The sequence below is a fragment of the Ursus americanus genome, chromosome 2 (assembly GCF_024610735.1).
Source record: "Ursus americanus isolate L20-20 chromosome 2, mUrsAme1.1.p, whole genome shotgun sequence".
Taxonomy (NCBI): Eukaryota; Metazoa; Chordata; class Mammalia; order Carnivora; family Ursidae; genus Ursus; species Ursus americanus.
The window spans coordinates 60,143,613-60,169,917 of record NC_142128.1 but is presented as its reverse complement, the minus strand read 5'-3'; the positions used below and the strand labels follow the sequence as shown (position 1 = coordinate 60,169,917).

Here is a 26,305-nt window from a genome sequence, read left to right as displayed (position 1 = left end):
TTTGACAAACTTTGATCCATGGTGTTATTATATATATACACACATTTTTGCAGTTTTCTTTTTAATTAATCTGAGGACCATGGCAGTTCAGATAATCACCACATTATTATCTTGCAGATCCTGATTAAAAGGACATAGCTGAGTACACTAAAGGGAGGGTTGTGTTTTGGTTCAGAATTTTTCTTTTTACAGAAGTAAGGTTTTGAATAATGTAAATGGCATATAAAATCATATATATGGTGGTAAACAGGCTCCCACTCAGCAACATGAAGATATATAGTTCTTGAATTCATAATGTCATGAGAATATCCATTTAACGATTTAAGAGTGTATTACATCTCTATTAACTCCCTGTACTCTCCCAGTAGGAGATTTCTAAGTACCTGATAAAATGAATAATTCTAAACAAATGACTTAAAAATTCAAGCTTCATATAGATATATAGAAAGTATTCTTCTGCTGGAGTGAAAAAAAAATGTTTTCTAAACCTTAAAAAAACTTACCTTGTTTTTGTATATTTAAAACATTTTAGCCTTGAGTATAGTGATTAAAAGTTGATCTCTCCTGTCACTTGTTTTCCCCCAAATTATAACCTGATTATTAGTTTATCATTTACCTTCTTTACAAAAAAGGGAGCCATTTCTTATGATTTCCAACCTGTTTGCTATTTACCAGTTTCTTATAAATCTCTGACTTTAGAAATCGAGGAAAAGAATCTTTGGCCATAAGACTATAGATTAACTTCTGAGCCTCATCAAAACATTTGAGAGTTGGTTCTGCAATATTCTTGGAGATGAGGTCCCGGGTACTGAAGTCAATGTTGATCTGTGGAAATAAGTTTGCATATCATTACATTGGTTTAATCCAGGAATACATAGTTTATACAGTTGGTAGACACATATTATTTTATTTATTTTTCTAAACACAAAGTTAATCTAATGCAAAACAGCAGAAGAAGTCATACATTTTTTTTTTGGAATATAGAACCCATGTTTGGTTTAATTATTTTTCTTTTTTTTCTGTGTGATCTTTTCTTATTGTTAATGGGGAAGACAGTAAAAAGGTTGTCATTTGGGGAAGCAGCCAGCAGCAAACTAAAGCATGCTGGATGCAAAGAGACCAACCAGACACTAAAAATTAGCCTGGGTAGCTCAGTGGGTTAAGCGTCTGCCTTCTGCTCAAGTCATGATCTCAGAGTCCTGGGATCAAGCCCTGCATAGAGCTCCCTGCTCAGAGGGGAGCCTGCTTCTCCCTCTCTCTCTGCCCCTCCCCTCGCTGGTCCTCTCTCTCTCTCTCTCTCTCTCACTATTTCTCTCTCGTGTTCCCTCTCTCTCTCAAATAAATAAATAAATTCTTTAAAAAATTATTATTTTTCCTAGGTTGGGAGGGTTGGCATCGACAGAGAACAGAGGTAAAGCCTTATTTTGAGATTGTAAAAAAATGGCAAAGGTGAAAAATCAAACAAGATATTTCATGGTTTTAAATTTATTTTTCCATAAATGCTTTTTTTCTAGTACTTTAACCCTAATACCTATAATATACTTTTCACAGACAGAACAATAACTAGAATTTAGTAGGTTGGCTTCTACCAGCACAGTCCCATTCTCTATACTTTTCCATGTTTCCTACACAGCATTGCTTTTCATTCTAATTTGTATTTCTTTTTGTTTGCCAAAATAAACCAAAAAACATCCCCCTCTTCACTGACTTTCATGCCTTCCACAGAATATACCTACATGTGTGTGCACGTGTGTGTATGTATATCCTTGTCCCCAAACCACTAGCATACATGAGTATCCTCAGCAAGGTCTAAGAGAGATCTATTACGTTGGAACACACCATTCATCTGCAAATCAGTAAAATGCCCCAAACCTTGTGAAGATGCTCGTCCAACTCTATACATATTCCAGAATATATTCTGCAAAGCAGAAATTTCACATCCAAGTTGTCTAATTTAAATTGAAAATATTCATGAAGTGCAAAAGAGATTTGAATCTTAGAATTAAAAATTCAAGAAAGGCAGGTGCTATATCCGTCTTATTCATCCTTCTATTTTCTGGCACTTAGCAGAATATCTGCCACATAATAGGCAATCAATAAATATTTGTTGAATAGAATTAAAATGTCTCTTGGAAAAATGGGGAAATTGTAAAAATGCCATAATTTGGGGGTTTGGTAAAAGAAAGACTATAAATGACAATTTGTGCTTATTGAATTGAGGTTAACAGAGTCAGACAGACCTGTAATCAAACCTTTCCTCAGCTACTTACTTGCTATTCATACGAGTGAAGCAAGTTCTATGATTTCTTTTAATCTTTGATTTCCATGGTACAGTAGGGAAGAGTAATAGCATCTACCTTAAAGTGTTTCAAGGATTAATGAGATAAGTAATATCAAAATATTTTAGTATTATTATTCTAAGGAGAAGAGAAGAAGAAAAAACTTTTAATTTGAAAAGAATCAGAAAAAGGCCACTCTTTGTTCACCGATGTTTTCCTTCTTGAGGCATTTCAGCTACTCAGGGATCCCACATCTGCACCTTTATTTCTCTGACCAACCTCCTATGTCCTCCATCAAAGTTCCAGGTCAAATCCTACAACTCCATGAAGGCCTCAAAATCTGGAATCAATTTCTTCTTCTTTTTTTTTTTTTTAAGATTTTATTTATTTATTCGACAGAGATAGAGACAGCCAGCAAGAGAGGGAACACAAGCAGGGGGAGTGGGAGAGGAAGAAGCAGGCTCATAGCGGAGGAGCCTGATGTGGGGCTCGATCCCATAATGCCGGGATCACGCCCTGAGCCGAAGGCAGACGCTTAACCGCTGTGCCACCCAGGCGCCCCTGAAATCAATTTCTTCTTCTTTATACAGGAACACGGTGGAGGGCAGTGGAAAGACGTTGGGATAATTTTCTAATCTGTGCTCTAACACTTAGTACCTTGGTGACCTAGGTTACTTTACTATTTTTGAGCAATGCTTCCTAATCATTAAGCTAGGTAGTTCCTATGTTTTTATAAGAATTAAAATAAAATGATCCTTACATTCTTTAATTCCACAAATATATATGATTATCTATTACGTACTAAATGCTTTCTATACTTGGGAAATGACAACCAACAACTAAATAAATGCATTATTTTAGAAATAAACTTGAAGGATGAGAAGAAGTCAGTCCTCTAAGAGTCTGGGCGAAAAACATTTCTAGCAGAAAAAACGACAAATGCAAAGTCCCTAATGAGAGAAAGAATTTGTCATGTTCCGAAAAGCCACTATGCCTGGATGGGGGGAGTACAGGGTGTGAGAAAGAAAGTTCTTGTCATGAGATTTGCCTACAAGTCTTGTAGGGCTTATGTGCAGTGTAAGGAGTTCTTATTTTTCTACTAGAAGCAATAGGAAGACACTGAAGGGTTTTGAGGAGGGAAGTAGCGTGATGACATGTTCTGAACCTGGTATATTGCCTACCTCCTAGTGGGGATCAGTGAATAGTGGCTGCTGTCAAGCTCTTGGCAGTGTTTTTTAAACATCTACGGTAGTCAGTTTCATAAATCCTATCTTATGTTGTGGGGATATGAGAATAAATGTTGCCCGTTTCCTCCTTTAGCTATGCCTTTAATTACTAAATGGCATCATCTGCAATTTACTTAACTTTGTATCCCCCATAATAGTAAACATAGCAATTTATCTCATTGAGGCATTCATTCATTGGGGGAGTTTTCGCTGACAGCAGGGCTGGTGTGTGCCTGGTACATAGTGTTGGCTTATTATTATTATTTTAATCAGAACTGAACACCTGCAATAACTCCCCATTTCCTATTTAAAAAGTCCAAAGCCTTGATTTCGGCATTCATGGCCTTTACAACAAAGTCCTAACTTACACATTTTTTTCTCCTCTATGTGTGCCCTGTATTTTTACCAAGCTAGACACTTCCCTTCAAATTCCTTGTATTTTCCCACCTATGAACAGTTTTTTCATACTGTCTTAGTCTACCTGAAAATCACTCCTCTCACCAAGTCTTTCACAGTCTTTTATGTCCATGAGGTTACATTCAAGTAATATCTACCCTGTGAAGTTTACTTGTGGATCGTTTTCTTTTCGGACCCATCAAAGGATTTTGTGTTACTTAGACCATATTTACATTTTGTGCACCCTTCTCCGTGCCTTATACCAGGTAAGGATTTAATAAATAGAGACTGTATAAATAAAGTGAAAAAATGTCTCTATATTTGTTAAAAATGATGTTTAAATTTTAAAGAGAACTATTCCATTTCAACATATATCAGTCATTAATATTATTGATTAAAATAGATGAAGCTTGTACTTCTGACTTATCCTTCTTATTTTTCTGACTTGTCTGTTTTCCTACCAAGGAACTGCCAACATCAGCTATGATAGCTGAGTGATGAGCAGATATACTAATCCCAGGAGATAATTAGTAGTCTTATGAGGCTGTGTCTTGGCAATTCAGCTTAATGTCAGTGACAAAACATCACACCCACATGTTTGTATAAATGTGACTATTTTTCTCCAAGTTCTTCAAGCTCGAAACATAGGAATCATCTCTGACACCTCTTTTTTCTCTGATCTCTCTCTCTCTGTTTTTTCCCTCTTTTGCTTTTTATTTTGTAATTTCACAGTGGCTCTTTTCATTCTCACTCCTATTTCTCCAGTTTAGCCTTTTATAATGGAATCCCTTTCCCAAATTCTGAAATTTACCTCTAGTTTCATACCTTTTCTTACAATGTCTTTCTCTTCTGAACATGTGAGAGCATAACTATATCAATTTCACCAAAGTATCAATTTCAGTATATGAATATTCAGCTGAAAATCCATTATTTTTTATAACATAAACTGTAAATATCTTACCTTGCCATTTGAGTTTCCTCACACACTGACTTCAATGTGTTGTTTCAAAATCTTCTGCTTTCCTTAGCAGTATCTATAAAACTGGTCTACTCTCTGTTCCTAAAGCAAATCTTGTACCTAAAGCTTGTTTATGCTGTTTTCACCATCTAAAATCCCTTTTGCCCCCACAATTTCATTCTATACAGATTTTCCTTAACCTTTATCATTTAGCTTAAGTTGAATATCCTCTGAGAAGCCTTTCTTGGCCACAGAAGAAAGTCACTATAATTTCCTCATCATTATACATTATTTTGATTTAAAAATCAAGAAATTTGATTACTTGCTTAAACAAATTTAGATACAAAGGCTTCTGTTAATATTAATTATTCAATCTGATTATCAGAGAAAGATTTGTCACTGCAAAGGGAATTCAATAGTTCATGACATGGAATTAACTTGTTTTTAATCTGTTGTCTTTTCCCTATTTCTTTTGCTAATTCCCTTTTTCTCTGCATGCCCTTCAAAATATGAGCAAAGCAGCTATGCATTCTCTCAGTTCTATCCCAAGTCTAGCCCTAGATTTTTTTCCTTTGGTTACTCTGTCTTCTTCCCTGGCAAAATATTTGAACAAGGATATTATCTCTAAAATAACTATAATGATATTCAGGTATGATTATTTTAACTGCAAATAATAATTGCTATTATTTATTAATCATTAGTACTGATAGACTGTCTTTATTTTTTTTTTAAGATTTTATTTATTTATTTGACAGAGAGAGACAGCCAGCTAGAGAGGGAACACAAGCAGGTGGAGTGGGAGAGGAAGAAGCAGGCTCCTAGCAGAGGAGCCTGACGTGGGGCTCAATCCCAGAACGCCGGGATCACGCCCTGAGCTGAAGGCAAACACTTAACGACTGCGTCACCCAGGCGCCCCTGATAGACTGTCTTTATATGGCTGCTTTATGTCACCTATACACAACTATACAATATACAGTATTATTATTCCCATTTTTCTGAGAAAAAATACTATATATCTGAGAAAGTAGGCATTTTATTTGTAGTCATTCCTAAAATTTATTTATTTGAAATATCATATTAAGTGGGTGCTTAGGAATTGTGTGAAGGATCTGAATATACAAAGGAGATTAAAGTGAAAAATCAATCAAGAAGACATATTTTGAAAAAACATTCCAAAGGAAAAAAATATGCTTTCTGAAGGAAATGAGATCTTAAGCAGATCTTTGAAGTATTATCATGAATAGGGATGGATTAAGGAAGGAACTTGCACATGGGTGGGTAAACCAAAAGAAGCCCAGTGGGTTTTGAGAGGAGGAAAGGCAAGAACCTGGAAGGGAATGAAGGTACCAGATCATGTGGGACCTTGTAGTTCTTGTTAAGGCATTTTTACTTAACCTGAGAACAATGGGAAGAATTTTTAGTAAGGGCATGATGTAAACACATGTTTGAAAAAAACATATCACTGGTAGCCATGTGTTATAATATCTGGGTATGGACAAAAGGAAGAAAAATGAGAAAACCTTACCAAAAGTTCAGGTGGGCAGTGATGGTGAATTTGCTGTGAAATAGCAGGGAATGGTGAGAAGTGCATAGATTTTAAAGATATCTAGAAAGTGGAATGAGTGAACTTGTGATTAAATAGTGCACTGGGATGAGGGACAAAATCTTGAGGAATGGCTGGATTTTAGGAATATTCTGAAGCATGAGATGACAGAAAGTGCTGATGGATTGGACATGGGGCACAAGTGGAAGAAAATCAAGGATGATTACCAATTATTTATCCAGAACAAATAGAATGATGGAGTTGCTATTAACTAAAATAGAGAGACTCAGGTAGAAAAAAAGTTTTGAACAGAAAATCAGGACTCAGATTTGAATTTGTCAAGTTTGAGCTGCCCTTTTAAAAATATGGAACCTTGGGCGCCTGGTTGGCTCAGTTGGTTATGCGTCTGCCTTTGGCTGAGGTCATAATCCCCTGCTCTGCAGGGAGCTTGCTTCTCTCCCCCTGCCCACCCCACTCATGCGTGCTCTCTCTCTCTCTCTCTCTCAAATAAATAAATAAAATCTTTAAAAAAATAAAAAAAAATGAGATCAGAGAAAATCATTGGGAGAATGAATGTAAGCAGAAAATGAAGGGGATTTCCTTCCCTCATCATAGTGTCTGTTGGGTTATGAGTCAGAATAGTAAAAGAAATTGCTAAATAGCAGTCAGTAAGGAAGGAGGAAATCAAATACTAAAAATCAATTGAAGATAGTGTTTCAATTAAGAGAGAGTGATCAGTTTTGTTAAATGCCCCCTGAGAAGTCAATTTGGGTGAGGTATGAGGTATGAGAATTAGGCTGTCAAAAGTGTCTTGTTTTTTCTTCTCAAATCCCTTGAAATTTCAGCAACTGGAAAAAAAGTAAAAAATGTTAGGCCTAATATATATATATATATATATATATATATATATATATATATATATATATATATATATTACATTCTTTAAAAGAATCACTTCTGGGGGCATGTCTGCATCCTCGACTTTGCATAGCTCTCAACTATGATTTTTGGTTGGGTTCTACCAGAAGATACATGGATAAATTTCTATCTCATAAAGCAAGGCAGGAGATGCTGAGCTTGGAGTAGACCAAAGGTAAGATCCCATCAGGAAGTGGCCTTCTAAAGAAGCAGCCTTTCCAGTGGTGTGATATTGAGGCATTCCTGAACTGCTTGGGAGTTACAGGGAACCTTAGACTTTGCTGAGCAGTCAAACTCCTTGGTCCAGAGCTGAACAGTGTATCAGTTAATGAAATAAACAGAGTTATATTACTTACTAATATGATAGCTACTTGCATATTGTTTGTATGGATACATGCTTGAGTTTCAAGGACTCTGAGAAATATAATATTTCCTTTCCTTATTTTTTCAAAAGATTATGAATTATCTTTGATATCTGAGCCCTCTTCACTGTCAGTCTCAGAAAAGAAGAATTGTGATTTTTACTGAATCTCTGACAGTGGAGATGTCATCACAATCATTTAGAGGCTTTTAAATTCTGTCAATTTTGAAAAGGCCTTGACACAGGTGACATTGACAGCAATCCATTGCATGAAAATGACTGCATTCCGAATGATGTTTGGGGTAGTTGTTTAAAAACAATTTTATTCTAAAGACCCAGAATATTTTCATACTAGTGTGATTTGGTTAACTCTAAGGTATGGGAGCCAAATTCCTCTTTACTACACCAGCAGTTTTAAATCCTTTCAGTTTTCAACAAATTATTTTATCAGGAAGAATACATGTTTAAGGGTACCAGCTGGCTTTCCTATGACCCTCCACTCTGCTTTCTATATTTTTACATAATTTGAATGAAAAGTTTTCAATTGTGTTCTCACATTCAAATTAGACAGCCTTTTCCTCCTCTAGAATGTATAGAGGAGCGGGAGACTGTCATTAAGCACAGGGTGTGTGCGTGCATATGTAAAACACCTTAGTAAAATGGAGCAGGCAGCGTCTTAGACCTCATTCACAACAGAGCTTAAAAATTACTTTTCAAATTAAAGCCGCCTATAATCATGTTTTTGGTTACATAATTCTATTTAATCACCACGAATACCTCTTGTATTGCTTCATTTTTGGCAACATTAAAGGAAAACCAATATTCAGAAATACATTCTCAAGGGTGACTATTAAAGTTGAGAATGGCAAAGTTTGTAACATCTAGAAGGAATCCATCCCTGCCCAAGACTTTATCCTTTTGTTTTATTGGTTTTAGAGACAGAAATCAGTGACACGTGTTGGGAGATAGTATTAACATCTCAAATCGGGCAAAAGAAACAGAAGAAATCATAACACATTCAATCACACAAATTGCTAAAAATGGATGTATACATAATGTATATGGATAATGTATATGGATTGCTGAACATAGATGTAGGTGAGCAAAAGCTATCTGGAATAGCTGAGAGGGAGTCTGATCGACTGGTGTCATTCACCAACCCAAGCATGCTAATCCAAGGTTAATTTCAGTAGCACAAAGACTCACGCAAGTTCAAAAAACACTTTTTTTTTTACTTAAAATGCAGCAACCAGTTTTTCAGAGGACCAAAATGATACTGCAAATTATTTAGAAGAAGTACTCCTGCAACTCTTTCCCCTCTTAATGACATATTTGAATCTAAACTTCGTGATTTAAGAAGTTATACAAAATAAAGAGAATATGAGAAGAGAAATAAAGCTTTTGATAGAAAGGAAGATAGACTCTATGTGCCAAGATGATTTTATGCTTTTGCCTTTAGCATAAACATCAAGGTTCCTAGGCTATATTACAAACATTTAAAATAAATAGTAGATCTAGAGAAAGGAATTTGAAACCTAAAAGCATGGGCTGTAGACCTCTCTCCTCATGATCCGTTGTATCTTTATGACTGTAGGACTCATTATTTTTCTCTAGGGCTCAGTTCATTTTCACCTGTGCAATGTGGATGATTGTAATACCTCCCCAGGGTAGTGATCATGATGATCAGATGAGAGAGTCCCCGTAAAAGCATCGTGCAGATGTTACTGAGAGTTTCTCTAGCTGTTTTCCTTCCTTTACCTCCCTTCCTCCCTCCCTCCTGCCCCTTGTCCTTCTCCTCCTCCTCGATCTCTGCCTTTTACTCCTTTCTCTCTCTCTTTCTTTTTCAGAGACCCTTTATTTTAAGATGAAATAAATAAGGAGGAGGAAATTATTGGGATCCAGGAGGGACCGTTGCCTCAGTTTGCCCTCTGAGACATACCGTGCTAGGCGTCCTTCCCTCCTGGACTAGCCTTCTAGACACTGGCTGGCCCTTTGCTGGACTTCCTCTTCGTCTTCCTTTCCTGTCCTTCTCTCCCGTTACGTTTTATTTCCCTCTGTCATTCCCTCTGACTCCCATTTCTGGTCAAAGCTTATGAATTACTTCTTTTGAGATACATTTTCTCATCCCCCCTAGAATTGGATTTTCCTGTTCCATGCTACACATCACCTGTGTTCCCTACTGTGACTCTCATGAAAGTTTATTGTAATTATTTTTTAACTGGAGTCCTCCCCTCAAAATGGTTAGCTTTACCTATTCAGGAGCTCTGTCCTTTTTCTTGTCTGTACCAGCATGGTTCCTGGCATATACTAGACACTTAGTGATCAGTGTACAAAAGGTTAGGAAATTAGTAAATAAGCAAACTCATTATATCTGGAGAGGATTCTAGAGTTGGGGGACACTGTTGATAAGCAGCAACTTGTGGGGCTGGACAAAAACATCAACATGTTGGGGAAATGGCACTTAAAAATGCAAAGAAAACATTTGAATAAAAGATAGAGAATACAAAATCGGCATGACAATAATATCAAGACATACTTTTCATGGGCCTCTCTCTACCAATAATTCATATATCTATTTCCTTTCCTTGAGATTCCATTTAAAGCTAGCCTTATTTAAAATAAAGACCTTATCTCAATATCTTGTTTCACTACTAGTCAAACATTATATACTTCTAGGTATAATGTAAAGAATTTCCTCTGTAATTTTTTTTTTTGCCCTTAATCATTTGTTGCTTTGCTACTTTTCCCTAGTTCCATAAATTTTTTTAACCCAACTAGCTTCGAAGTTTCTTTTGAGCCAAACCATAGTTTCAACCTATTTTATTTTCTTGCATTTCCTTATCAAGCTGCCTACTTCACACAACATATTGCATTATACTTCAGTGTTTTTTAAATCTGTTCTCCTGCCTAACCTGAGCTGCCCTTCCATGGAGGTCCTTTATCTTATAAGGAGGTGAATAGTAGACACAGAACAAGCATTTGCTGTTGTGAAATAAAATTTGTCAATAAAGAACATTATACTGCCTTCAAAATAAAAGCAAAAAACCAGACACAGATATTTTAAAACGTGTCCTGCACACACCCATTAAGATACCTTCTCCTCTATGACTATAGTTTCTTCTTTGTTTTATGAATTACGGTGTCTTCACATTTAATAAATGCCTTTTTGTTTTATTTGTTCAAAGATTTTATTTGTTTGAGATAGACAGAGCACAATCTGGGGGGAAGGGCAAAAGGAGAGGGAGAAGCAGACTTCCTACTGGGCAGGGAGCCCAACAATGGCAACGCCAGGCTCTATCTCAGGACCCTGAGTGGAAGGTGAATGCTTAACCGACTGAGCCACCCAGGCACCCCCTTTAATAAATACATTAAGAATTAAATATTTCATACTAATAATATTCTTTGACTTAAAAAACTGCCAGTGTATTTGTTCCTAGATTGGTGATAATATGTAGTTGAATTTATATAATTTTAAACATTACGCTGTTATATGATTTGGAACATTTTCTATCTCAGCATGACAATCAACATAAACATAGACATTTTTCTCTCTAATAATATATTTTTCATCCTGAGTAATTTCCTCTTCAATAAAAAGAATGGCACAAATACAATAGATATAAAAGACATAAATATAACATGAATATTTAAAATCTGTCAGTGTTTTCACTAATATTTCACTAATATTTCAAAATATTATTTGAAATATTTTGAAGAGTTCCATTTTCCTGAAATCAAGTAATATCATTTTCTTAAAATTTCTGAATATTATGAAATGAGTGGCTCAAATTGAAGGAAGAATAAATAAAAGTTTAAGAATTTCTTTTACACTTACAGGTTCTTATTGTATGCAAAGTAGAGGCACTTTAAAAAATAATGCTTGTGGGGATGCCTGGGTGGCTCAGTCGGTTAAGTGGCTGCCTTTGGCTTAGGTCATGATCCCAGGGTCCTGGGATTGAGCCCTGCATTGGGGTCCTTGCTCAGCTGGGAGCCTGCTTCTCCCTCTCCCTCTGACTGCTGCTCCACCTGCTTGTGCTCTGTCTCTCTCTCTGATAAATAAAATCTTTTAAACAATTAAAATAAATAAAAGATATTGCTTGTCTAATAATTTTCTCATTTTCAAATCAGTTAAAATACCTAGCTACACTTTTTTTTGCTCAGTATTTTCTTATGAAACTGTCTAGGTATAGTCCATTCAATGAGTAGCTCTTCTTACCTGAAACTAGTGATTTGCTAACATGTTTTTATAATGGTTGTTTTCAGGTTGAAACTACAGACCTTATAGTGACTTCTTTAAAAAAAATGAGGGATTACAATTTCCTAAAAGCTGTTCTACATGATATAAACCATAGACTTGTGATTTCATTCATCATTCTCACGTGTCCTGTGTGGTTGTTATGTGCTTGCTTTATAGATGAATTATTAGATGGGAAGCTGAGGCTCAGAGAGATAAAACAGTTTACCTTACCACAAGATTACAGGATTTGAATTTAAGTTTAGGTATCTCTAAACTTGCAATTTTCCACTATATCACACTAATTCTCTATTAGCATAGAAACCAGAGAAAAGGTAATGCTGTAAGGGAGAGGGCATAAAGTCTAGTTACAATTATTATCATTTCTCATCAAGACCTAAAAGTTCAACTTTTGTTGTTTTGTTCAATGTGCTGTCTTTGCCTATTAGAACAGGAAACTGAGAACTGTTAGTTATGTCAATTTATGGACAGGGATTGTTTAGTAAATTTAGTATAGTCTAATTGTAAATTGTCTAATTGCATCAATTAAAAATTAAGGTATGCTAGCAATTTTATAGATGAGGAAATAGAAGTTGGAAAGAAAATAAATAGGAGTTAATAGACATCTATATAACATGATTTGCCATTGTTCCTTACTTTAGGATTTTCTACCAAGAAAATTAGTTCTAATTTTGATTCTTTATATGAGTCACTTATACAACTATAATTGAATATGGAATATTCTCATATAAATCTCATTCTTGAACTAATTTTTTTACCTATGAAAATCATGTTTTCCAGCTTCCATATCAAATATATGACCTTGTAAGCCTGCCTGCTAGATAAAAAATCTAGAATACTTCCCACCCTTTCTTTATCTGTACTGCTGCCTATCCAACCTCACCCCCCACTTCTCATTAGTAATATCAAAATGTTTGTAATTTTCAGAAAACACTAGGGAGCTTTGTACCTCCATGTTATATCACTGTGCCCTCAGTCTGAAATATTCTTTTTTCATTTGCATTTTGATATTACTCTTTTCATGATGTAATTTTTCATGTGTGAATCACCCTGAAAATGCATCCCTTAACTCTCCAGATTTAATCACTTTTCCAGTGTGTTAATAATGAACTTTAAATGTGATTTTATTATTATATTGTTTATTGTGTATTTGACTGGTTTTATTACATGTCAGTCTCTCCTGCTCTGTGACTTCGTTGTGGGGACAGGCACTCAAAAAATCATTTTAGTAAGTCAACATACTCACAGTTGTAGTATATTTAACATACAGATGATGGACTACAGAGAAATGCCTTGAAGACTGTAACTAATATATAAGAGCCAAATGCCCTTTAGTAATTTGGGAAGTGAAATTTAGTAATCTGCTGACCTGGAAACAACTAATGGCAAATAACAGGAAAGATAATAACTATTTCAAATGTATATCTGTATAGTTCTTTGTTTTTAGTGAATTTTGTCATATTCAATAATAACATTTTTCGATACTCCAAGGAGAAAATATAATCTATTACTTGAAAAGCTGTCATAAATTTAATTATATTTTATTTAGTCAAATTAATTAGATGGACAAAGTATAAAAAGCCATAAAAGTTTTATATGCTAAAATAATAACTGTGCTGCTTATTTAAATTATTACCATATAAATTTATTTTAGAAGAAAAGATTAGGAAATAAACAAAAACTATCCTGTCAAAATTGATAATTTATTATATATTATAAGATTGAATTCAGCTATAATTAAAAGATGACATTTCTTATTAGAAGACTTTTCATGCAAAATGTTTGAGAATTTTATTCTAAAACAATCGCTGTTAATTAGCTGAATTCATAAAGAAGAAAAAATCTGGCTTTCAAATCAATATCACAATAAATAGGATATCTCTAGAGCTGATTTCAGGCCTTTTAGGGAATGACACATTAATCAACTAGACAAATCTCATATACTGTATTTTCAATTTTCCAGAATTATTTATTGATTCTTAGATGGTGACTGGGAAATGAATGTTGAAATAGCTCCACAGCAGTTAAAATTCTTCATCCCCTTCACCCCTAACCCATGAATTCCAGGCTATGCTTTAGTAACTCATATGTCTGCAAAGTTATATTACCCAATGTATCTTGCAGTAATTAATGTCCAATTAAAACTTGAACTATTGATACAGTCAGTTTATGTCCTAGATTTTCTGAAAGTGTTTTCATTTCACGTATTCTGTTCTTTGCCCCCATAAGTGTAATAACCCTTCTCACATCATGAATCCTAATTTTGGATCAGAAAATATGATAACTATCCCCTAGGAGGAAATTGATGTTTTTCCTCTGTAGGAAAGATGACTCGTACTAGTAGTTTATGTTTGGTACTAGTAATTCAATGTAGCTTTCTGTTTACTACTTATGCATTAAAATTCTTGGCTTACATGATATATTGAGCGAGGAACTGAAATCATTTTAAACTATAAATTGCTTAAACTTTAAATATTAAAGGGGTACATGGCGATGATCATGGTTTTGGTTCTGGAAATGAAATCAAATATAAATGAGGTGTTACACACACTGAACCCTTTTTTGGGGGGGCGGGGGAGCTATTATCAGTCATTCCAGGTTTCTCTCTAAGGCCCTTTCTACTTTTCTTATCTTAAAGCAGCACTGGTGGATTCTGATTACCTGAAACATTGCCTCACACCTTTGGCTAATTTTTAGCGTCAAAGAAATAAAGGTAAGCAAAGACTTCTTTTGGAAAGTAAGATATTACATGCCATAATGTAGACATCCAAAATATTAAAAATGAAGAATTCATGCTGTTGGTTAGTAGTTCTATTTTCCCCCATATACTGTTCTTTACTTTTAAATGAATTATTCTATTCTAGAATTCTATTCCATGTTGACCACCATGATTTATAAATGGGAGAACAAAAATGAACTTGAAATGCAAGAATACATTTAAGTAACATTCTATAGCATCAACTTTACAGTGATTAAGATAACAGACACTATTTTTCAAGAGTCCGTATGTCGTGCTAAGGAAACAAAAATATTGGTCATATCTGGCACATAGTAGTTGTTGAAAAACATTTGCTGAATCAGTAAAAGATAGGATCATCCTAAGGCACTTCTGAATACATAGTGACAATTTGATTTCCCTTTAGATGGATTAAGTGTCTTATAATTGGGAGCAGATTTGCTAGGAGATGAATATTCACTATCCTGGAGTATTTTACTCACCTCTTTAGGGGCATCAGCTTCAATGAATTCAGAATAAATCATCTTGGCTTTAGAAGCAATTTTTTCTGCACTTTCTGTTTTTTTGAAGTCTTCACAGGCAAGCCAGAACTCAACATTTTCTTCACTAAACTCTGATTTTAGAAATGTTCGAAAAGCATCCAAACCAGCTATAAAATATAAAAGAAAAACTTTTGTATATCATGCAGTGCAATATATATAACCAACATGAATACGTTGTACATTTTAAGCATTTACTGAGTACTCAGTGGCAAATATTTATCATCCCTCTCTATATAGTCATATGTTTTTGTTTTTAAGTTTAGAAACCTTACTTTGGATCAGTAATCATAAACATAAAATATTCTTGTCTCTATTTCTCCAATTAGCTCCATTAACAAAGAAAACCTGTACTTTTTCTTTCTAGATCTGAAACATCAAGGAGCTGTCTTTAGAGGAAAGTCTTGACGGCAGTTACCTCACGGGAAATCCAAGAACTTAGCTTTCTACACTCAGTGAAATAAGCCCAAATAAAGTAATGATGTTACACTAACTTCCGAGTGAGAAGATCTTTGTCGCTATGAGTTGGTGAGGAAACAATTTGATACTAAGGAGTTAGATTGCGTGCATTAGGGCTCAAAGCAAAGAAGGAAAGATTGGCATTTGTTAATCTTGAGTGAATATATTGGCCAATTCTAATCTCTAAACCAAGAAAATAACCAGCAAGACACTTGGTATGACTCTTTCTTCCCTTTATGTGGTGATAGGCAATTTTAAATCAATAAAGCAAATGAATGAGCTTTTCCCCAATGCTGCCTTAAGTAAAACACTGATGTCCCCCATTCTCCCTCCTGGTACCTGCTCTAATTTAGCCTGTGAATGGTATTTTTCTCCTGCTCCCAGGTAATCTCCTGAGCATGCATTTCTCCAGAAACTTTAGACCACTTACTTGCAGGCTTATTTACTTTGCGTTGTTTAGTATATGTTATTTCTTTTAAATTTAATCACAACAGGTAGTGTTTGTAGCCTGTGATTCCCATAGGTCCCACTTCACCCCATTATTTGACTTTCAGCCAAATTTACACGTGTATTATTCCTATTTGAGATTAAGATCGTTCCTTTCTTTATTTTCCTCATCAAAATGTGCCCTGAAATACTCTTCCTTAGTATATCCAGAGCTCACTCAAGAAGGTAATTCTTGCTAAATCAGTTAGGGATGAGTAGGGTTGGCTAATTGAATTTGAATTAAAAAAAAAAAGAAAATCGAACCAACAAAAATGGACCAAAAAAAAAGATTTGGATATCTATATCTAATTATTTTTACAACACAAACGTATTGGGAAGAATTGAAAATGAGAAAAATATATCAGTCTTCGTTTGACTAGTAAAAATTTAAGATTAAGATCTGGAATTTTTAAAATAGTATAATTTTGAGGGGATTAGTAGCCTAGATAGTGACTGTTGTATGCAATATATCTATGTCTATATCTTTATCTATATCTGTATCTGCAATACACACACACACACACACACACACACACACACACATAAAGGAGTGTGCTTCTAATTAGATAGCAGGTTAGAAAGGTCATTATCACCTTCTTGCAGTTGAATGGACTAAGGTAGTAGTACCTTGAGTTCATATTATTTGGTTTCAGAGACTGTACCTGTCTGAGGTCAGTATCTGTTTATAAATGAGACCGTGGATCTCTCTGAGGAGGAAAATGTACATTTTGCCTTGGGAGGGATTTGCCTTCCAAAACATTGGTGACTTTCTCTTCCATCTGCCACAAGGGCCCCTTTGCATGTGCTCAAAGCAGCTCTTCCTGACTGCATACTCAGAGATCTGATCCTTCTAGTTCCAAAGCAGAGACGAATAAGCTTGTGGGGAATCAGGGGAAAGGGAAAATAAACTAGTGGAAAAGAAAATGTAAGGTAAAGTTTATGGAAAAGGGGCCAAAGTCAGCTGTTTGCAGGTTCTGCAGGTGGGAAGCAAAGTGATTTTAGTGAGAGAAAATAGAAAAGGCTTCAGGGAGCAAGATTAAAGCATCCAAAAACACTGGGAAATTAAAGATAGATTTAATAATTTTTTTATTATTCGAAATAGAGTTGAAATAACAAGTCATTGCAAAAGGTTATCAGGTACCAATTAAAATTCTCAGTAGAAATATTGGAGAGTGTGGATGTCGTTAATATGTGAGCACTATAAAAAATTCAATTAACTGCACATTTATTGCGTTTAAAAATACATCCAAGAAGCTTCTGTGACACAAATTTAGGTTATAAAAATCCTCTTAGTAACATTCAATTAAAATTTCCATGAGTTTTGTCCGAACAATGATGAATTTGAGGGTTCAAAGCAGAATTTATGCTAAAATCTATTTCATAGAGAGGATAAGGTATACTTTAATGGCATTGGAAGAATGTTGTAGATTCCTGTCTGGCAATATTTTATATGTGTGTCATGAAGGCATATGAGGCTTCCTCCCAATGAGGATTACCTAAATGTGTCCCTGAGAGACAGGAAGTTAGAGATGAAGAAACTTATTATTTTCTCACATCCTGCAATTTTAATGAAGGACTACTCGGAGGTAATAATTATTGGCTTCTTTCCCTCTCCCATCACTCAGTTTGGGACACAATGAAACAGAATAAACAGCTAAAATGAGCTAGTTATCTCTGTCTTGGACACACTATCTTATTGAACTACATGCAATTAAAATGATATTCTCTGAGGGCACTCTCTACAGAATGGAATGGCTACTGGTTAGGCTCAATAGGGGCTGACAAATGGACTAAGCACTAGGTGTTGAAACTTACATGAGCTGGTGCACAGTACCTGCAAGACATATCCCTACGTCCACAGAAGAGTTAGATAATTTGGTGAGTCATTTCGCCGTTCAAAGCATTAAAAAGTATTTTCTATTTCCAAGCTATTTTGCTGGTATTATAAAAAGCAAAAAACAAACAGCTGCTCAAATGAATCTGTGACTCTTCTACTTTATGTGGGCACAAAATAGAAAATCTCAGGGGGTAGGCAGATGAAAGCATTTGCCTTCAGCTCAACATCTTCCATGCCTCTGTTCCGTGGTGCTGTCCCCTGGAACTCCCCGACTCCAGCCAGCCAAGTCGCCACCTGCAGAGATACTTTCTCGAGGCTTCTAGTAAACCTGATCTGTCCCACTGCTTATACACTTAAGTAAAAAAGAAACATGCCATTCAAAACTTACAAAAATGCAATTCCAGCTTTGATGTCTTTAGCGTATATCCTTAGTTAGAGTCTAGGAGTGATGTGGATTATTTTATGTCTACGCTTCAGGAATTAATTATTTAAGAATCATAAAATCAGAATAATTTTGTCTAATTCAATCTAATTTTGCCTATGAATAAACAGCTATGAAGAATTCACCCAACTTTATTATGTTTTAAACTTTTCTAATATTCTGGTATTTACTTTACAAATTTAAAGTAGAAATTCCATTTGATCAATATCAACAATATTAATTATTAAACATTTTTTAATACATGTCTCTGTAGAGCCATTTTTTTTCCTGTGTGAGATACAACTGAGATAAAACTGCTGCAAAACAGAATTGTCTAAAACAGAAACAGAAGTTCCAAATGACTACTTTGAGTCAAATTATGGGGTATTTTATTATTGAAAATAAAATTACCTTATTGAGCCAATATTAAATAATATAAATACATATCCACACATGTACATATTAATACATTTAAATGTTTTTGTTTTCACTAAAAATTAGAATGTCAGTTGAAATAAATACTTAAAAATTGTTTTTAGCCTCTAAGACATCAAAAAAGTGATTTATTTAAATTTTAAATTTTCACTTTACAATAGTTTGTATGTTTCTTTCAACTTGCAAGAATAGTCATTATATATACATCAAATGATAATGAGCCTAAGAAAATGACAAATTTGTTACTTCCTGTTTGGGATTTTCTTTTTGTGTTAATGTTTGGAGTTTCTATAATCATGTCTTATTTTAGGTCCAACCTAATTCCTATTAGATTTGGGACCTATATTCCATTCAGATTTGTGTGACTGTCAGGAATCTTATGCTTCAAATATTGATCAAACTCATATTTCATAATGACTACAACTTTTAGAATTTAATGATTTACTTTTAATCATTATATTTTTAAACTTAGATCTTACCTTGGTTGGTTAAAAGTGTATCCATATTTTCAGACCACGCCATCGTTTCTGTTGTTGGTGACCTGTAGAAACAACATCTACCCTTGACAATAGCATTGTGATCTTTTTCTTCTGTAACCTATAGTAATATTTGAGTTACATGTATTTGTTGAATTACATAATTTAAAAGAGCTTTGCACCACTAGTCAAACTGCCAAAGGTCAACAAAAATCGTATAGTGTTTTCCACAGTGGACAGCAATAGCAACATAGAGTGGGATATAATTCGACATCAGCAAGTATTTATTAATCTAGTTTACAATGTTATTAATTTTTGCAAATTCTTACAGTCTAATAAAGGCACAAGAGAGATACTGCTCATGGTTCTATGAAGTATAGCAAATTTTTTTTCAACTATAAATACATTGATTGTTAACTCTAGGCTATTCCCGAAAAGGTAGCATGATAGCCATTGTGATGAATGAACTATTTTCTAAGTTTTCACAGTATATAAAATTATCCGTGTCATAATTAGGTATCTCAAAAAGGTTAAAAAAAAAGTTTCAGTTAAGGATTTCTAACATGTGATGATCTTAAAAGTGTTTATTTATAGTATATAGAGAAACCTTTGCCCCACTCCGAGACAGCCTTTATTTCTCCTTAGACTGGTATGCTTCCAGTTCTGGGATGATTTATTTAAATCTAGGAATCTGTCAGGACAGAGCAGTATCTTTTCCAAAGCAGTCAAAAAATTTATAGACTTAGGTCTTCTGAAGAAGGTATACTTTTGGGGATGTGATGCAGAAATAGTAAATCAGGTTTAAGATATAAACTCTCTGATGCAAATATATCATGCATTATTCCCCTTAATAAACTAAGATCCTGATGAGATAAGCTCCTATCCACAGAAAGCATCTGCTACCCAGAAAGAAAAATCTTAGATTATGTAGCTGTGATGTGCAAATGACTTACTTATGGAAAGCGATGAGCTAATTGAAAGTTTTTATTAAAATAATTGATGATAAAATAGTTTCATATTTAGTCATTCTTATAAAATTTTACCTTTGCATATCAAGGTGACTGGTCTTAAATGTGCTATGTGAAGAGATCTCTATGCTTTTATATTGTATTATTTCTTGTAATTTGCTGACGTTTTTATTATTTGTGTTGGGATCGATTGTGCTCCCTTCTGCTGTTGCAGATGTGGTTGTGTTTTCAGATAATGGTTGTCCTTACACAGGGTACAGAGAGGAGGCTCTGTGACTGGAGATTCATTTTAGGTCTTCCATTACTTACATTTCCTGTCTGAAACTTTCTTCCCTGATGGTGGGCAGATGATTTTCCTTTCTCCCTTGATTTACTAAATCTTAGGGATGCAAGATTTTTCTGTGAACATTTTGAAATAGTGGCTTTTCATTCAAATGGACATTTAAATAATTTAGGTTGTTTAATTTCTTTTTTTATTGATGGAGAACAAGACCCAAACCTAAATTTAAATTTACATTGAAGAGCTTCTGTGCACTGTAAAACCTGTCACCCTAATAAGCTTATGTTATATTTCATGATTAAAATATTAGGTCTTGTAGGAATTCTATCAAATAGTGCTAAAATTATCGTATGATCACTTAAAATGCACATGTTCAAATATGTCTCTATTTGAAGATTGATATTTAGTGGTTAACAGAGTTTTCAGTTTACAAACCACTTAGTATGAGCGAAATGCATGTTAATGAACAGGGCAGTGAGAAGTTTGGAGCCCAAGCCTGGCCACACAGTACACCCATTTTGAATGAGGAACAGCCACCAAAAAAAGCACACGGGAAACCAAACAAAACAAAAAACAAACCCCCTGAGTAACAATCTCGGCAAAATAACACTCAGGGATGAACACACACTTCTCTGTTGTGTAAGGTCTCTGATGAAAGGAATAAATAATTGTTATTTTCCACTACCAAAAACAGCATGTCTGGTCCAAAAATGTTTGTTAAACATATAAACAAATAATGAATGAATGGCCAAACCCCAAATAGTGGCAGGTATTAAAACCTTCAATGGAGGCAGAGCAATGGCTTTCAAGATGCTGGTAGGTGACAGTGATAAAAAGGCTACTGAAAGTTATAGCTGAATTGCATTAGTGTCAAAGGGTGTAATTAACAGTGGAGGGAAGAGGAGACAGGACGTGAAAGATTCCCAGGGGAGCGACAGACCATGGACCTCACTCTCATCCCCGAGGAATGTGAAATTGGAGAAAATGGTCAACATCCATTCTAGAAGGCATCAAGGCAAGTCATGTCATTTAGGGAGAGTCAGATTTTGCTTACGTCAAAAGCAAAAGGAATATTCAGGGGAGACCTTATCAGATGTAAAGAAGTCTTTTAGGAGTGGAAGTATTTAAATAAATGGTAGCTATTCTTGTTACCTTCATTAAGGTAGGAAAACCATAAAAACAAAGGAAGAAAACAAAGTCTGGAAAATGGTGTGAAACCAAGCACAAAAGAAAAAATTTAATGTATTTTCTAAGGATAGAGAATACTATAGGTGATAGAATTAGAGATGCTTGGATATTCCTGTATTACTTAGGTCAACCAAATTTTCCATTATTATAAAAGGGAAATCTGCCCTTTAGGTCTCTGAAGGAATACCCCTCCTGGTGTGTGATAAATCCTGGGAGGCTCTCAGCTCACTATTTTCTAATCAATTTCAAGTTTTGACTTGAAAGGTTCAATTTTGACTACCTGATATGATGGGAGGGTCAGTGGGAATGCCGTATTCACTTTTCCGGGGCTAGGCAAAAGGCAACTATTTAAAGGAATAATGTTCTTAATTTGTTGTTTAAAATTTTAAATTCTGGGTTGATTGTATATTTATAATTCTGTGGAAGAGTAAATGATTGTTATATATGAATAAACTGAAATAGTATTTTTGCTAGCATCAAAATGTTCAACAATGCATTGAACGTTCAATCTGTAGCACACTGTGTTAGGCGTGTCATATACTTTACCTTATTTATTCTTGGAAATGACAGTCTGTTTTAATTCTACACTACCAGTGAATAAGGAGCCTCAGAGATGCTGATGACTGGTGCAATATCTTGCATGTACTAATGGGCAGTTAGAATTCAAACACAGGTGTGTCTCATAACCCAAACTCTTCTTACAATTCTTCCTAGAATGGATGAGTCAATACACACATGCTCACAATTTGCTCGTGTTTTGGAACATTTATAATAAATACTTTCAAAATGCTTTTTCTGTAATAGAGTTTATTGCATTTCACACAAATATTTCCTATAAATATTAGCTAAATTGCGATAATTGAGTACTCAATAGAGTTTTCAGAAGATAGATTCTTAAATCTCATACGTTGTCAAATGAAAATAGGACATTGCTCATTTTAGATGTGAGTGAGAAATACATTTTATGTTTAAAAAAATGCAACTATGCAAATGTTAAGAAAGAAACTATTGAATTCAAATTGGGGGGAAAAAGAAGGTGGCTGATTTAAAAATGTACTGACTTGGTTAAATTTTACTTGGTATGTGTTACCTTAAGTAAATGGATAATGTACCACTCTATCATTTCTTTCTCTTTTTCTTTTATTTTGATTTTAGTTGTAACTCTAACTGAGCTTTTGTCTGACTCTTTTCATTTGTGAGTGTGTGTGCATTTCCTGTATAATTGTGATGCATAATCAGAGTAACTTTTCATATGTGTATGATTTGCCATGAAAATTCACCATGTATCTGGAGCCAAAATTGCACTTAGTGTTTCATGGGGTTTTGGCTGATTTCCTTTCTGTTTCCTTCATTAAGCGAGTGCCATCAAGGCCAGCAGTCCCCATATTATGCGTCGGGAGAAGAGCCAGGCCAGATGGGAACTGCGTGAAAGCTACCAGTTATCTTGCTAATTGTGCCAGCTAGAACCAGTTGTATTGCATTAAAAAATGTGGAATCCAACAACTTAGCTGTTCACACTCAATTAGCAGTGTGCTGGAGAATGGGAAATTCAAGCAAGGAGCCCATGTGCTTCAGGAAGTGACAGCTGCTTCCTTACCCAGCATTTAATATCTGTTTTCAAATTTTTTAATAAATATTGTAATAATGAATAATTTTTGCAAGGATCATACATATCTTTTGTCTCAAACTCTGACATTTAATAATTTTGAAAAGCTTCACATAAAAAAAAGCTGTTTTTTCTCCCCTGTATAACCTTTCTTTATTTTAGCAAATATAATGAATTAACTGCAAAGGCAAGTCATGAATTGTTGACATATTTTAGAAAAGAAGAAGAAATCAATAGAGAAAGGGGAAAAAATAAATCAGCAAGAAAGACAACAATTAGTATATTTATCATAAATGAAGGAAACAAAACATCGAGACTAATGAAGGCTCAAGTGTTTCATTTGTACATCTTCTGAGATAAAAATAGCTTTAAACAGCAACTCACTTCACTGGCATTGTTCGTTCCACTGTCTGACTGTCACAGATGATGCCGAAATTTCTTTTTCTGACTGATCTTCAAGCTGAAGGTAATGTGACAGCAGGAACATTACAATTAGTATGCAAATACCTATCCCCTGGGTTACAAATTGGCATTCTTTAAATCATGCTATGCTCAGCTTTTTTTGTTTTGTTGTTAACTTTTCACTGGTCAAAACACTTAAACTTCTAAGTAATAAATAACCCTTTGAAGAAATGTGACATTTCTCTGAGTCTGTGGCATAAGTGAAATAAATTCTATTTGAAAGTTTGGTTTCTAAAGTTCATATGCATCCATTTACCGGACAACTATTGTTCACATGAGGTTAAATCAACTCAGAAAGAAAAGCATATAAAATTTAATATTCACCTTTAGATCTTTCGTCTGTCTAAAAGATCATTTTATTCCCTTTGTTCTTTGATTTTTCAGAAAGTCTAAGGAAACTACTTTTAATACACTTATCTTCAATAACTATGTGGTTTAAGTATTTTCACAATTTTACTTGTGGACTAAAATGTTCTAGTACATGGCATTATATTTTTTCACAATGTATGCACTTTTTTTTTAGCTTAATAATATACATTTCTGTTTCTTTTAACCATGAATCTCATGGCATGTTCTGCCAATATTTCTTTACGCAATGCTGATGTTGAAGGTAATATGCTTGCATATACTTTTTAAAATAAAGACCGTATATTGGTATTTTTATTTGGAGTCAAAGTTTTGTACAGGTAACCCTATGCGTCATCAAGCTTTTATCTCAATATAACAGAGTTCTTCCGTAGTAAAATTCCACCAGGATATATTTATGACCCTCAAAATAAATTTAACACTTCAGAAAGATTGATGATTTTCAGGGTCGGAGAAAGAAAGGAGTCAGAAGACCACAGAAAATCTGCTTCCCCTTGACTTAGTATTGAAGCAGGCCCATTTAGTTGATCTCTAGAAATGCCAGAGGGCACCTAGAAGGCAAGTGGCCCTGGGCTAATGAGACTGACAGAAGTAGAAGAGATAACTCAGAAAGTCAGTGTGTCATTAAGAAGGGATGTCATCAATTAGCTCAATTCATTTTGTTAATTCAAGCACCATTAAGTAATGGTCTTATGTTATGCAAAAACTGAATCATTAAGCATATTTAGACTTTTTGTTTTGCTGAGGGGGTATAATGAACTGCTAACTCTACAATATATGTTTGAACATACACACTTTGGAAAAATAAACTGTCAAAATTTAAAGACCCTCTTGGTAAAAGTCATGCTAAATCTGTAAGAAATACAAGCCAGGAGTAGGCTTATTTTGTATTAAAACTTTAAAACAAAACTCATAAATTTCTATTTTGAGTTCAATGCAGTTGCAAGCATGCTCTTTCTCATACATCCTTCCACACAACACATACTTACTATTTGTGTAATGTACACTGCTCATTTCTTACAAACTTCTTTTAATTTTTCAGGAAAAACTAAGAATTGGATTTTATTTATCAAAACGAAGGTTCATAATAAAGGAGCAAGTGAGTAAATGAACTGTCTTCTTAGGCTGAATGATTCCCTATTATGTCCAATACATCTCGACTTAAGATTGTAATGCATAGACATTGTCGAGGCAGCTAAATATCACCACCTCTTAGTCCTCGGAGATTCAGATTCCATAATCAGAGCTCACATCTAGTGTTACAGGCTAAATAATGGCCCCCAAGGATGTCCCTGTCTCAACGCCTGGAACCTGTGAATATATCAGCCTACATGGTGAAAGCCTGTTGATTATCCTCGATTATCCAGACGGGCCCAGTGTAATTACAAGGCCCTTACAAGAGGGGGCAGGAGGGGAAAAGTCAGTAGCAGGATATGCGATGACAGAAGCAAGAGGTTGGAGTGATGTGTGAGGAAGGTACAAGAGCCAAGGGTGCAGGTGGCCCTAGCAGAGGAGAAAAAGGCTGGGAAGCAGATTCTAGTCCTGCCAACGCCTTGATTTTAACCCAGTGAGACTGATTTTGGACTTCGGACCTCCTGGACTGTAAGATAAATTTGTATTATTGTAAACCACTAAGTTTATAATATTTTGTTACAATAGCAATAGTAAAATAATACATCCAAGGAAATCCAGTCTTAAAACGCTGCTTAAAAGAAGGTAGAATGGAATAAAATGGACATACACTTTGAGACTAGAGCAGTGAGTTCATATGTAGTGAGAACCCTTCCTGCTGAAGTCATCTTGACTTCTCTGAGCCTTTTTGCTACTGAGATGGAGATAGTACTTTTCTCACAGGTTATAGTGTGAGACTAAATGGAAATATACTAAGCTAAAATCTTAAAGAGTGCCATTTATATGTTTTAAAAATTTCTTTTCTCCTTATTTGGCATTCACAGACCATAGTTAAGATGTAGTATGGGACTTTCATGGGCAATACTACCATCATACAATCAATGGGGGTTTCTGTATAAGGATGTGAAATTTATTTCACAGATTTTTTGTTTTTATATTGTGTAAAAAATTATGATGGGTGATATAGAGCTACAAAAG

At 34.7% G+C, this 26,305-nt stretch overlaps 1 protein-coding gene across 1 annotated transcript; it reads right to left on the bottom strand.

Annotated features, from left to right (window-relative positions):
- Positions 1-621: 621 nt before the first annotated feature.
- On the bottom strand, positions 622-23,763 carry RGS21 (regulator of G protein signaling 21). The gene is made up of 4 exons (XM_045809728.1): positions 23,753-23,763; positions 19,330-19,406; positions 15,156-15,322; positions 622-825 (listed from the first exon to the last, which is right to left on the bottom strand). Exons 1-4 carry the CDS (start codon positions 23,761-23,763, stop codon positions 622-624), a joined length of 459 nt encoding a protein of 152 aa, XP_045665684.1.
- Positions 23,764-26,305: the final 2,542 nt, after the last annotated feature.